The following is a 15,135-nucleotide window of genomic DNA, read 5'->3' on the forward strand; positions in this document are numbered from 1 at the left end:
ACGGCAGTACTTCAGTATATAAATGCCCGATTTTGTCTTAAATGCATGGCTTTTGGCTGAACCAGGCTATGTTAGCACATCTATGACAATGACAAAGGTACCAAAATCTGAATTTTGATGCTTTTACGATCGTGCGGATGAGCAAATCGCTGAATGGGCCTTTTAACTTGTCATAAGTGTATTAAAGGCGTTCAGTGTTTACTAGTCTCAGATTGCAACATCGGTCCGACTTCGGGGATTTTTGCTTATATTATTGCACTTCCATGATAACTCTAACGAGATTGGTTTAGGTATACTGAGCTTTAATATTGTGGTGGAGCCCATTGAGGGTGGGGTGGGGAGATAAAATATAGGCCTATATAAATGTCCTTGATATGGGCATTGGCCCAATCCCGGACCCAATAGAAAATTCCCACATTTTTGATCTGCCTGGGTGGGGCAAATTGACATGAATTTTAGGGATTTTAGTGGATTTGGGGGATTTTGGCCGCCATATTGGATTTAAGGAAAATAGTGAGGTCGCCCCTGGGCGTATTTTACATCCATACATGCCAAGTATGGTTTTGGATGAACGTACCTATAGGATTAACATTCTTGGTGTATCATTGGCAATTTTGTAGTCCATACAAAGATTGTACACTTTCTAATGAGAGTTCAAATCCTTTAACAAAAAAATCGACTTTGACCAGTAAACTTCGACAATATTTAAAAACATGTATAAATACGCATGTGTGACCATCTCCACGACAGAAAGTCTGGACGGGTGGCCTTTCTGTACATTTTCATGCAATGGCGGTAAACGTCACTTTGCAGCGGCAAATTTGTCCATTTTGTACAACGTTGTGATATTATTGGAAACATTTCCGTCGATAAATATTTTTCCGTCAGTAAATACACCCTGATGACGATGTGTGTTGTAGGCCTACACGTCGAAGTATTAAGGTAATACTATCTCAATATATGTTTTGTTGAATGACAGTTTAAATCTACTTTGCTTTCAAAATTTTGTTTTTATAACATATCAAAATCGGAATCCCTAATAGTTTTGCTATTTAAGTTATTATTAAACATTGATTATATTTATCTAAATAGTTCCTATCCTTTTCTGTATAGTGGTCAATAGCAGGAAGATTGGGTCACCACACTTAGTTGTCTTGGTATGTCGCGCCCATGGGTCACGTGCGTATTTATAAATACATATTTATAAATATAGTCGAAGCTAGCTGTTGACGAGGGCTAAGAGAGAAATAAATTGATTACAACAACAATAATTATCAGTGTGGCATATAAAGGGTATAAATAACATTAGACACCTCTCACTAGCCACGGTAATGTACATATATGAATGTTTTCTATACATGTACAGTCATGTTGCAAGTAGCACCAACAGTCTTTATCACAACTGAGTCTTAATGTATAACTGGGAAATGAAATAATGTACATAAAAAAACTATAGAGCCTAAGAATAGGGAAAAAAGGAGAAACAAAGATCCTTCACTGAAGTTTCCCTAAATGTCAAAAACAAGTATGAGCTCCACTGCACCTTAGATAGATTAGTAAAAGAGTAAACCTTACTCAAAATGGTGGAGGGCAAGCATTTTTGGCAGGTCAAACGATTTTTGACACAGATGTTTTGATGGGCACCGTTTATATATACGCCTTAAGGTGTAGGAAAACGCTCGCATTGTATGATAAGACAATTCAAGGTTTTAAATTTGGGTTCCCCAAAATCTTGCATGTAAAGGGGGCAAATATTTTTGGCACGTCAAAAGGGGGAATAAGCAATTTTGGCAGGTCGAATGGGGGGGCAAGCGATTTTTGACACAGATGTTTTGATGGGCACCGTTTATATATACGCCTTAAGGTGTAGGAAAACGCTCGCATTGTATGATAAGACAATTCAAGGTTTTAAATTTGGGTTCCCCAAAATCTTGCATGTAAAGGGGGCAAATATTTTTGGCACGTCAAAAGGGGGACGAAGGTTTTTGGGAATGTCGAAAAGAGTTGTAAAGATCCAAAAATGCCTTTATGTTCAAAAATAATCTAGCAAAGTAACAAAAACACATGAAATCACAAATCTACCCATGCATAATTACTATCAAAACAACACGAAGCCGAAAACATGGAACCCCCACAGAAAGCCATCCAAACATAGCATTTTTGTTCCAAAATAATTTAAAATAACAAAAACACATGAAAATAGATATCAAGCAATGCGTATTTTCCATCAAACCAATATTGAGTCTAATATACTTGGAACCACCGCTGGGAACCATTTAAAATCTCATTTTTGTTCAAAAATATTAAAATCTGTAAAAACATGGAAACATTATAATGCCAACCCTTGCCAGATTGGCACTTGCCAACCTGACACAACTGGCAGATGCCAACATTTCTGACACTCTGGCAATTGATGGCAGGCGCCAACTTGGCCGGTGACTGCAAATGCCTGGTTGTGCAGACCCTTTTTCATGTTCACCTATATGGCATATGTCTTGTAGCATCAGTTGGCAAGTGCCAACCTGAGCCGAACAAGTGAAGTAAAGCATAGAAAATTGAAATTTACTACTAGCGCCCATGCATGTTACTCCCGCGGTACGATACGATACGGTACGATCATCGGGGGTGTGTGTGTATGTGTATCCCGCATGCCGTGTACGTACTGTGCATACGTGTTCGACTAATATTTCCATCGTAATAACAAAACGCCGGTTCCATCATTTTATTCAAAATCTCGGATTTTGACAAAACTACAGCACCTAAAGTCTTGATTTTTGCAGAGTATCAGGGCGTTCTCCTCAGCAAATGTTATAATATGGCTTTAATTAGTACTCTAATTCCAAGACTCTTTATATGTATTTGTATTTATAGATACTATTGATACTAGAAAATGGGTTCAAAATCAAGTGACAATTTCATGACCTGCATAGCTGCAATACAGGCACTATTGGAGCATGTTCTTCCAAGTCTTCAACATGCAATTGATACTTGGCATTATCAAACCAAACAAACTATTCAGCTCTGCGCCACTCCTAACCAATGTCCACAAAACAAGAAACCCTCCACCAAAAACAAAGCGTGTCAGGGATGCATTGACTGGGTGACAGACATCGAGGCTCAGGTATACCCATCGTTTGGATCTCTTCAATGGACCAATGTCAATCCAACGTTATTCAACAAAGATCCTTTGGAAGTCATCAAACTGTTTGTACTTCGGATACCAGCCAAGAAGACTTTCTCAATCTTGGCGGATTTTGATGCAGCTTCGTTACTCATGATTATGAGTAAATTCAAGGGATTTCACGGTGGCGATCAATCCGTATTTGAACAAATAATGAAGGTAAATAATGGGCTATTCCATTTAAGATGCACACTACCCCTGTGGAAGATTTAGCTGAAGTCTTCCACAAAGGGAGTATGAGTTTTGAATACAATCGACAATTGGGTAACTTCCATTTCAAATGCTCACACCAGTTGTGGAAGATGGTAAAGAAATTGGGTTTTCAAATTATTATCCTAGAGATGAGTTATTTTTTTTTTTTAAATGCTCCATCTGTGGAAAATAGTTCCATAATCTTCCACAGGGGTAATGTAGATTTCAACAAGAAAGAAAGAAGGAAAGAAGGAAGGAAAGAAAGAAGGGAAGGAAGGAAGGGAAGGAAGGGAAGGAAGGAAAGAAAACAGATATTCATGTTATCATTGTTCATTCGCAGTTTACCTGAAATGTTGACTGATGTCATACTTTTATAGGTTTTTGCTATTCGGAATATGCTTGCTCATTTCGAGGTAAGGAACAAGCTTCAACTTGATGATACGACATTTAACGCATTTTGGAAAGACATCACAGATCTTGTAGATGGACTTGAAAGTTTAGGACGCCAGTATTTCACACCGCAAAAGGCAGACGAACTGCGCAAGAAGTTGATAGAGGTACATTTGATGATATTTAAGTAAAATGAAAATACATTTAGCCGCTGTTAGATAATACAATCGAGAATTAAGTAAAAGGATCTGATAGCAACGTTTGCGCAGTATTTTTGAGTGACATGAGATTGTCGAAGTGCATTTTGAATTTTTTTTAAATTTGCGCTATAATACTAATTTTATGGCAAGTTCTTAAAAATTGAGTTTTTTTATTTTTTATATTTTACGGTCCTCGAAGTAAACTTTATAAATCTAATGATAATAATGTACTTAAATGTATGTAGCTGGGAAGAAAGGCCGACCATCATTTGAAAAATTTTGACCTTTCGTATTGACGATACAAAAATTTTTTCTCAAAAAGACCTACAATTTTTTCGTATAATTGCATTGCTATGAAATTAGCCTAAATAAATAGTGAGATACGACATTTCCCGTATCACTGCAATGACATTTCTATTTCATTATTACTTTCAGATTAAGACACATGTCACCCCTACACCCAAGTACATATTGACAAAGATACAGTGCAACCTATCGTGAAAGACATTATTCTTCAAATGAAGCAAGAAGAAACCCTTCAGACGAACAAAGAATCTTTATCAGGTGTGTAGCTATTGCAGAAATAAACATACGACTCGTCTAAACACACCAGTATTATGACTCTTTGAGATGTTCATAGCTGTAAAAATTAATTTTCTTAAATACGCATGTTATCTAGTGGGCTGAAAACTACATGCGTTTAAGGCAGTAGAACCAAATTAGTTTGATCTTTCGCGAAGGTCGATCCTTATTATTCATAAAACTAATACAGTGTTGCCAGTCTTCAGGAAATATCCTGATTTCAGGAAATTTTACTCGGATGATCGTGTACAAATGTATAGGCAGAGTACATTTTTCAGGAAAGTGTTTGCTATTTCAGGATTTTTGACAACACTGACTTTTGTTAACTGTGATTACACGATAATCCACATGTAATGGTATTGACCAATACAAGTTTACTAGTAATTCTAATTAATTAGATGATAGTTTTCAATAACAAGCATCGAAGCAGCATCGGCGGTCGATCCAAGGATCGAACAAATTTGGTTCTGGTGCCTAACTGATATTTTTTGGAGATGATGATTTTGAAATCTTTATTTTTCAAGCTTTAGAATGAAATATAACTTGGCTAGGTTTATAAACTCTTTACAAGAGTTAAATAGATTACGATAATATTAGGTAATACCTATTAAGAAATAAATTTAATGAATAAATAAAATCCACTGCTTTTGTATTTTTTATCATTTACATCGTCAGTGTTGTAATCGCAGTATTTCGTAATATGAGCATCACATAGTCCATCAAACATATCGTTAATAAACTAATTCATGATTTTATTATGCTTTGACGTATTATGAATAAAATGTTTGAATTTTAGGTTCCCGTTCGGGAGATGTGGAGCTGTGTCAAGTCCATGGTTGTACAGAAGAAGTATTCGTAGCGTGTCCTGATTGTATGGGGTTTCTATGTCAAAGGCATTTTGTTGAAGATTCTCCTTGTGAGCAGCATACAATTGAACAAGGTACCTAAATTAGCAAGCAGTGGCAAGTTAAAGTGTCATTAAAGCCGTATTATAACATTTGCTGCGAAGGACGCCCTCAATATTTTTCAAAATTCTGTTTTTACATGATTATATTGTATTTTATTAAACCAACATACCTTGCAAAAATCACCACCCTAGGTGCTGTAGTTTTGTCAAAATCCTAGATTTTGAATAAAACGCAGGAACCGTCGTTTTATTATTACGATGGAAATTTTAGTCGAACGCATACGCGATGTTCATAACACAGTACGTACATGACGTGCGGGACGGTGATCTACACAACAAAGGATCGTATCGTTACCATGATAACACGACCGAAGGAGTGATACGTATTGGCGATATCGGCGCTGGCTATTAAATTCCAAATTTCTACACATATAATATGGCTTTAAAATGACTAAATTTTTGACAACAAAATTGACAAATGAGGACACACACTAAAAGGGTTACTACGCCCCTGTTAGTAAGGATGATAAAAAGCTGTAAAAGCCACAGATATAAAGCGCAATGTCAGTTTGAATTCGGTCAATTCACAATACGATGCGCCTCCAGCGGTTGCTGGGGAGAGGCCAAAATATGCAGCGCATTATTGGATAATGTGGACAAACAAAGGCCACAGGAGCATATGCAATTTAAATGTACAGGGTGTCCCAGAATGATTTATACCGTGTTTGAACAAAATATCACAAATGTATGATCAACAGTGTAACTGATTTTAATAAGTGCAATACAATGACACACATTTCTCCTACTAATATTCTGTGACTTTCATTGAAATAGCTTGATTCTTTTTGGCGTGACATTGCTATTATTGAAAATGGACAGGTGCTAAATTATGTGAATTTTATAATTTAAAACAATACTGCCAATAGTAATGCTCTTCATACCTAAAAAAAAATTCAATTTTTTCGGTATAAATCATTCTGGGACACCCTGTATAACACATCCATTTTATATCTATTTATCATACGTCGTATTATATATCGTGAGAATTAAGGACCATTGTGTTGATCCCCGGGGGAGGCACTCCCTATCTGAAATGGCAGGGATGTGCCTCGGCCATGTTAAAAGTAGGGGGCATTCAGGTCAAATGTACAATTACAAAAATATGGGGTCATTCAGTACACAACCTGAATAAAAATGGGGTCATTCGGTATGAAACTTTGAAAAAAGGATGGTCATTGGGGTAACAAAAAGTAAAATAGGTCCATTGAGTACAGGATTGCCAAAAGAGTATCATTAAGTACACATAAATAAGTGCCAAACTGCGTAAAAACAACTTGGTCACCTTGGAAATGTGAAAAATCTCATTATTTCTGGAGGAGAACACAAATACCACCTAAATTTGGGAATTAAAAGGGGTCATTTGGGTATAGCAGGAAATAGAAAAAGGAGGTCATTGAGTACATGAATTTTTTAAAGGGGGTCATTGGGTAATAGGTAGGACCATAACACAAAAAGGGGGGTCATTGGGTACAAGCCGGTTTGAAAAAGGGGTCTATCCTGAGGCACATGATGCATATCTCTCATGGAAGTGCCCCCCCCGGGTGTTGATCAACTCTTACATAAAAGTATGTCCTGCAGGAGGGCAGCTTTACCCTCTCCCTTCGATAAGCCACCTAGATTATAATCATCTCGAAACATTTCGGTACATTAGCTGATGGTTAGCAACGGTCAGTAGTTCGGCTTTAATGTTTGCAGATCAACCTCATAAACAGACAAAACTTTCCTGAATTTATTTATTATTTGGCGTTCCACAATACTAATAGCAGTCAAGCTAGCTCAATCGATAAGGCGTTCGACTATGGTGCGAGAGGTTGCGGGTTCGAACCCTGGTGGTGGTTAGTACGAAAAAAAAAAAAAATTGAGTTATCTTGAAAGTCCCCTGGACACACGGTTGTTTGATGTGATCATTTATTAGTTTTTCAAACAAAACATCATGTACAACCCAATTTTTAGGCTTAAACAGCTTAAAGCGGTATCATACTAATATATACAGATGCTTTTGAGTAATTTTCAACTTCAATTTCCCCTTATTTACAACATTATTCACTTTCACAGCATATTTTAAAGCTTTTTCGGATATAAAATGTATCTAATTATGACAAGATTGGTGGCGCTATTTAGATACTGGAAATTACTCTAAGGTGTGCGCTCTTGAAGCTGCAAAGTCCCTGTGTTGTTGTTAAATGGTTTATGGAATGATGTGAGCCGTAGTGGTCAGCGACAATCTGTAAAATGTGCTGAGGCTTGTGGATCAACGTCTAGGCGTTTTGCCTGTGCGTAGCGCACTATAAATCACTGCGCTTTTTTTAAAACTAAAAGTCAAGTCAGGTATCAATAGAGGCCTGTCACTAAGTACATAGTTGTACCGCGCGCTATTCGAAAAAAGTAAATAAACTTTGCAACTTCCTTCTGACGCCAGAATGATGTCATAATGCAATTATGTCTTCGAATATTTTGGACTCCTATATGTACAACAATAAAATGTATTATTTAAACATTTATTTATTTATCTTAGCGGATTGTGCCGATGTACAACCAGATGCCGTCAGTCCGCACACCGAATTGGCAAATGAACCCCTTGTGTCTGGAAACCAAACTCGTGCCGATGAAGATATTCGTGAGTCTGATAAAGAAGCTCTGTCCGACGGTAAGTCTAAAAACGTGCATTAAATCATTCACGGTTGTTGGGTGGCATGTAAAACTGAGTCATTTTAAAGAAAAGTTGAACTATGATGGCGCTATTTATCTTAAATCTTATTTGTATCTTTACAAGGGATAGACACTTGTATAATGGTATTAGATCATCAGCAAAAGACCAACAAATGAAAAGAAATTTTCAAAAAACTTTTCATCATGTTTAATTCAAGGTCAACTCATATTATTTAGCTAAAATTTAAGATATATATAAATAGCGCCCTCAATTTGCCCACAATTATATAGTTTACAGAATAAAAGTTACCACAAAAACGCAGAAAATGATGAAAATTTTGATTTAGGAAAAAATCTATGTTAAAATATATATGTGTGTATACAGGTTATTAGGGTGATAGCTGTTGGTATTATTCAGGTCTAGATTGAACGTTAATATAATGTTTTGTTAGAAAAAGTAAAAAATTGATCACATCAAACAACCGTGCCTTATTATCAATCAGTCAACTACCAACCCATTAAAATGTATTTTAAGTATTCTTTGGCCTAAAGGTTGTATTGCTAATCACGTAGGTTTGGAGACACTAGGTCTATAACTCATATGAAACATTCGACCTCTGCGACCCAGTCTTGGACGTACATATTGCTTCCGTACGTGTGTAGTAGTCCATGAAATACACCGGTAATAGTCCATGTATCAAGTTTAGCACAGGTTGAATTTAGCCAAAACAACTATTTTAGCTGCACATGGATTAAAAAATCCACGTAATGATAATATAATTTTTGGGATTGGTGTTCAATAAGAAGATACATTTTTTTTGCTAAAAAACAGTCACTTTTGCCAAATGATTTTAGAGGTGCAAGTGTTATTGTGTTACTTAATCTGGCTGTATAATAAGGTACAATATTGTCAACACCGCCGTTAAGGCGCCATTTGTGGTAGTTCAGTGTATAACATTAGATCGTTTACCAAGGTTTCAGCAAAATATATGACTCTTTAACTTTATATCCCAGTTTTGGATATTGTTTGAAATAATATTTTCTTTACAAGTTCATTCTTTTTCAAATCCCAAGGACATTTTGCCGCAGTCTTGGAGGGCAATTCGCCACGCCTTTGTGCTTTCACTGCTTATAAGGCATCAGCATACCGGCAACACTACTAGGAGATCGAGGTTCAAATGAGGTTTTCTTGGGGGATCAAACAGATGTGTAATACAGATTTACATTCAGTGTCATATTTACTTATTAAAATTATGTTCTTGTTTTCAGACTTGGTACAATCAATAGCTGCTGATTTAAGGAACTACTACCAGAATAGTTACTGTAAAAAGCAAATGTATCCATGGCAACCTGGAAATTATGTAGAGTTAGATAGCATCTATGTACCAGTGACTATTGACATTACGATACCTGGAATGCGACCTATAAAAGAGCGTTTGAAATCATATCAAGAGATTTTTGAGAGCGAGGAAGATGCACGTTATATACTGACAGGCAGTCCGGGTCAAGGGAAGTCTACATTCTGCTCCAAATTGGCTTTTGACTGGTGTCAGCAATCTAGCTTGTCTCCCCTCAAAGACGTGCAATTGTTATTCATTATTCAATTAGCAACTTTAAAACATTCCAGCAATATTGAAGATGTTATCTGTTCGCAGTTGCTGTCTTCGAATGTGGATAGCTCTACCCTTCGGAAAGTTATTCATACCCTTGGTAAAGAGGTTGTTATCGTATTAGACGGGTTAGATGAAGCTCCTCCTGATTTATTCAAACACGAAATCAACGGGAATCTTGTAGATATCATACGATTCAAGCAATATCGTGAGTGTTGCGTACTTGTGACGACAAGACCTTGGAGGAAAAGGAAATTACATCAGAGATTCCTGTATATAGACGCTTAGAGTTACAAAAGATGAAACGGTCTGATGTTAGAGCATACGTTAAGAAACTCTTCGGACAGAATCCCACAGATTTGACAACAATAACATTAGGAAAGAGTTTGCTTCAATATATAGACAAAAACAAACTGTTATTAGATACTTCTACACCATTAATGGTATTGTTGATCTCGTGGTACTGGATTGCAACGAATGGCAAAAAGGGCATACCAGACAGAATCAGTGAATTCTATGACGAGATAGTAACCATCATGTATGACAACTTCATGAAATCTACTTCGGATGAGGTAAGATGTACTCATATTTATGTTAGATTATACGAGTGAATAAACGTTAAAATATTCTTGTTTTTGCAAGTTTTGATTTTCGGAAACAGATCTCATCTATTAATTCTACATGCTTTTTCAGTAGCAATATTAATCACCTGAATTAGATAATGTCTGTCTGTAAGAGTTGACATTTGACATTGTCATTACTTCTGGCTAAATTGAAAGGAACAGTTGTTTTGATATGCCTAGGATAACATGATAACTGTGGAAGAAAACTCTACTTGGAACCATGCACAAAATGTACAGTACAGTGTCACCTGGAAAACCACAAAACATGCTAAATATCACAGCAGTACTACCAATAGACCAATCTTATGCAAGCTTTAATGGGTACAGTGAACAAGCGAAACAAAATAGTAACCGCTTGTAGGTACGCAAGCTTTCTAATAATAGACTTTCCTTGCTTGGGATACTACACCCCTGCCCAATTGTGTGCCTATTTTTGCATTTTTCTCAAAACTTATAGCGCATTGGTGACAAGGCAAGTAGTTATTGATTTATTGATCAAATATTGGTTTCCCTCATTTTTGACTGTAACTCCACAACTGTTGTCTGTGCTGAAATAAAATTTCCAGTGCAGTAGTTCTAGTCCTTGCCCCTATAATATAAAAATCTTACTTGTCACCAATACGCTATAATTTTTGAGAAAAATGCAAAAATAGGCACAAAATTGGGCAGGGTTGTAGTACCCCCTTAAGAATATTTTGCCATTTTCTTGTTTTAGAATACTCAAAGTGCCCAAGAGCTGAAAGAGCAACCAAGCCTTGTTGACAGGATTCTTACGTCAACTTTTGGACTGTTACCAACAACATTCAGTAGAAGTAACGTTATGTCACAGAAGGTATGAATCATTTGTTTTTATTATTAAGAGATTTCTTGTATCATTGTTTGTATCAATTGAAAATATATGTTTTAATTTTGTTGTCAATGACGTATTAGGCGTATAGCGATGATAATGAAATCTAAATTTGAATTATCATTTTTATATGTTTTTTTACTATTAATTTTTATTAAACGCAAGTGTATAGAACAAAATATTGCTACCCACAAAAAGTAAGTTCAGTAGATTACAACGTCTTATTCGTGGATAAACCAAAACGATTAAATTAAATTTCAATTAATAAAAATGTACTTTCATTACTGGCAATAATGTTTTATGGTCCTGTATTGGATATCAAGTAAATACATTTCAAAATTGAGAATATCAAATGAGGGTTTAATTTCATCAGAGTAGCATAATTATCTATGGATATATTGAAATTTGGCACAATTTTGACCGAAAAGAAAGTATAAATTGGTTTCCGTGTTTGTTTGTTTTTGCAGAAATGGTCAAATTTGAAATGTGAAGAATATCATTTCTAAGGGAAGAAATCAAAACTCGACTGGTGGTAGACCACCGGTTCCGTCCGGTGTCGTCCGGTTTCTATTGTTCTAAACAATGGAAACCGGATGGAACCGTGACCGCCTGTCGAATGTTGATTTCATTCATAAGAAGTTTTAGAGAATGTTATCTCGTAAAACCAGCCTCATACTCATGTTTTCTTACCAATAATGTGCTCTGGACAATTGAAAAAGATATCACTTATTATGCTATTCCAGTTGAAATCCACACTCCCCCTGTGGAAGATTTTGGAAATATCTTCAACAGAAGGAATATGTTTTTCAAATGTAATTGGTTAGGGTTAATCATTTTGAAACTCACACGCCCCCTGTATTATGGCTGTAACATTATCTTCCACAACTGGTGTATTTCAAATGGAGGTTCCCCAATTGTCTATTGTATCCAAAACTCATACTCCCTTTGTGGAAGACTTAGCTAAATCTTCCACATTTTTGCCCTACAATGTAGATTTTAAATGGAACAGCCTAATGCTATATTGTTTAGTCATACCAATGTAGCATATAAGTTCTTAGACCGTTTGGTTCAATTATGTTTCAGGAAATGTTATATTCTTATCTCGGAGAATTAGCTGTCAACGGTTTGACACCGACAACGACAAAGATCGTATTTACAGAAGATGAAGTCAAGAAATTGTGTGGCCAGAAATACCTAGACCAAGCACGCGGCATGGGAATTTTGTGTAGAAGGGGCGAACATGCATTGCAATTCTTCCATAAATCAGGACAGGAATTTTGCGCTGGCAATTATCTCCAAAATAATCCCAGAAAGGTAGCATCTTATCTTCAAAACGTAAACACTGTCAAAGATGCCCTAAGTATAGCTCCTGTCCTGATATTTGCATCTAGGTCAAAACCTGCCGCCAAGTTAATTATGCAAAAGCTGTTGAGCATTTTCGAATCTGAAATTCCAGCACAGAAATATTATGATGAGCAACTATCTTTTGACGATTCGCGACCTATTCAACAGTATATTGAGTTGTGTTTAGAATGCAACTTTGAAGCTGATGCCAAGGCTGAGTTCGTTTCAACTTTTAAGAGTTTATTTGTAGATGGCAAGATCTTATTTCTTGGAATTTCATCAAAAACTACGCTCGCACTCGCATACTTCATGAGCTACTGTGATCCCGGGGCTATTTCTGACATAACATTATGCCCAATTGCAATCGTCAGTGATCCAGATGTTTTTGGGCCATCTTTGGAAATTTTCTACGATTCTCTACGTAGGATGAAATATCTTCCTAAGGACAAAATACAACAAATGCGGGAGTCGTTTGTCAAGGCAAACCCAGACCTACACGAGAACTGGATTTCTCTGTATACTTCGACGCATATAGCAGCTTATATTCCATGCATCCAGGCATATGAAGGATTACCTTCTTCGTCGGAAACAAACATTGGCCCTATCATGCGTAGCTTGAAGAACATCAAATTAAAAAGACTCTATGTGAATTACTTCAAACTTGGTAGTAATTTTGATTATTTACTTGAAGCAATCGAAGAAGGTGATATGAAGTCACTGTTGGAGATATATGCAAAGTCAAGTGCCTCTACACAGCAACAAACCACGAAACTTGTGTCATTCCTACACAAAATGCCACTACTACATGTACTTGATATCGCATATAATAAAGCTGAGGCTGGAAAAAGTATTCCAATCCTTGCTAACAATCTCAACCAATGTAAAGCATTACAGGCGTTGTGTTTGAATGACATGGAAGCACCATCACATGATATGGAATTATTGGCACAGAATTTGCCATCACAGCTAACAAGATTAGATATTACGGGTAATGTGATGAGTGATACAGTAGCTTCACACCTTATGGTTACTCTACCTCGGCAGTTGACACGCTTGTATATCAATGTGGATAATCTGAGTAAGAGTAAGCACAATGAGTTGCTGCACTCAGTACATAGCAAACTCACATGTCTACAGAAACTGTATGTCAAAGGCAGTCCATATCCAGGAGACTTAGTGAAACACGGTGGCTTAGCATTGGTATCATGCACTCAATTGCATTGGCTCGAGCTTATACTGCCCTCTTCTTGTGATGATTTGATTCCTGAGGATTGTGTGGCGACATTCATGAAGGGAATGCAGCAAGCAAGGTCTATCAAGAATTTGTATCTAGATGGAGTACATCTAGACAGAAGGTCGTTTGATGAGCTAACAAGACTGAGTGAACGGAAATGCCTTGATGAGTTAGGGTAAGCATTATTTTGAATTAGGAGGTAGGATATAGTGTAACATAAAATAAAACATCAAGATAACACCTTAATAATTGCAAATGGTTATTCATATAAGGAAAAGTATAGTTTTATTAAACTATATGTTACATTTTAATTTAACTTTTTCTTTTGTATTTATGAATGATTCTTTCTTTTTTCGGTCATATTAATTTTAAAAATCTTATCCGTATATCTTTTAACAGACAACATACCTTTTTGTTATTATTTTAAGTGTTTAAATATTTCTATTTACAAATGAGCAATTGTCCAATGTCAAGAACTTCTAGTAATATAATTACTTAGTTTGATTTAAAAATAAGTCATATTCTTATTTCCCTTTTTCTATTTTATTTATGATTCATAGCAAACAATTTGTTTTACTTTTTATTTTAAAGACATTTTTTAAATTACTATATTAAACAAAACCAAGTACTACATTGCATATGTAATTATTTTCTTCTATCATAGGTTCTCAAGACGCTTACTACCCGAGGATGTTCAATCAGAGGAATTGGATGACTTCGTGACTCTGTATTAAAGGCAGTAGCGTAGCCGGCTGGGGGGACAGAGTTCCACCTAACGAAAAGTTAAAGAGAAAATTGGGAAGTCAACGGATACGAAAAGGGGAATAGAGCCTGTTTCCCACTAGAATTTACCCTGTCACGGGTCGAAATAGTGTAAAACACCACATTTTTGTGCACATCCCAATAAAGCCCTTTTGAAGATGTACAGTCACGGATAACACCGGGTCCAATTGATGCAACCGGGATTTTTTTTTTGTCTTTTCCCTCGAATGTTTTTATGTGAAACCCAACACCCCTCCCCAACAAGAAAGCTGTCTACGCCCCTACCAAGACCATACACTAGACATGTATGTTACTTTGGATGAAAGAAGTAAAGCATACGGGTGATCTCAGTTTTTCATTTCAAAATTTTAACCATCCTTATTTACGATATACCTTTTTGCCCCCAAAGAATAGCTTCAATACGGAAGGTCACAATTGATCGATATTGTGTCTGTCAATCATTACATCATTTACACCAAGGCTCCTTGATTTCTTCAAAATAATATTTTTTTAATATAATGAAAGCGAATCCCCTGGCCCTCTATATTTACGCA

General features: G+C 36.2%; 2 protein-coding genes across 2 annotated transcripts; both read left to right on the forward strand.

Moving 5' to 3' along the window:
* Window positions 1-2,890: 2,890 nt before the first annotated feature.
* On the forward strand, window positions 2,891-13,581 carry LOC140169321 (uncharacterized; the record flags this gene model as incomplete). The annotated part of the gene is given in 9 exon segments (XM_072192578.1): window positions 2,891-3,340; window positions 3,751-3,913; window positions 4,405-4,527; window positions 5,342-5,485; window positions 8,028-8,159; window positions 9,431-10,052; window positions 10,055-10,343; window positions 11,110-11,226; window positions 12,325-13,581. Coding segments are annotated over 9 exon segments (3,297 nt in total), but the record flags the coding sequence as incomplete, so codon positions are not given.
* Window positions 13,579-14,746, forward strand: LOC140169873 (uncharacterized). The gene is made up of 2 exons (XM_072193187.1): window positions 13,579-13,994; window positions 14,484-14,746. Exons 1-2 carry the CDS (start codon window positions 13,582-13,584, stop codon window positions 14,551-14,553), a joined length of 483 nt encoding a protein of 160 aa, XP_072049288.1. The 5' UTR covers window positions 13,579-13,581; the 3' UTR covers window positions 14,554-14,746.
* Window positions 14,747-15,135: the final 389 nt, after the last annotated feature.

This window comes from Amphiura filiformis, chromosome 14 (genome assembly GCF_039555335.1).
Source record: "Amphiura filiformis chromosome 14, Afil_fr2py, whole genome shotgun sequence".
Taxonomy (NCBI): Eukaryota; Metazoa; Echinodermata; class Ophiuroidea; order Amphilepidida; family Amphiuridae; genus Amphiura; species Amphiura filiformis.

Bases quoted from the DNA above. Each gene is read 5' to 3' on its own strand.
- LOC140169873 (XM_072193187.1), top strand. From the start codon at position 13,582: ATGAGTGATACAGTAGCTTCACACCTTATGGTTACTCTACCTCGGCAG. The intron at 13,995-14,483 runs GTAAGCATTATT...CTTCTATCATAG, and splicing joins AAATGCCTTGATGAGTTAGG to GTTCTCAAGACGCTTACTAC.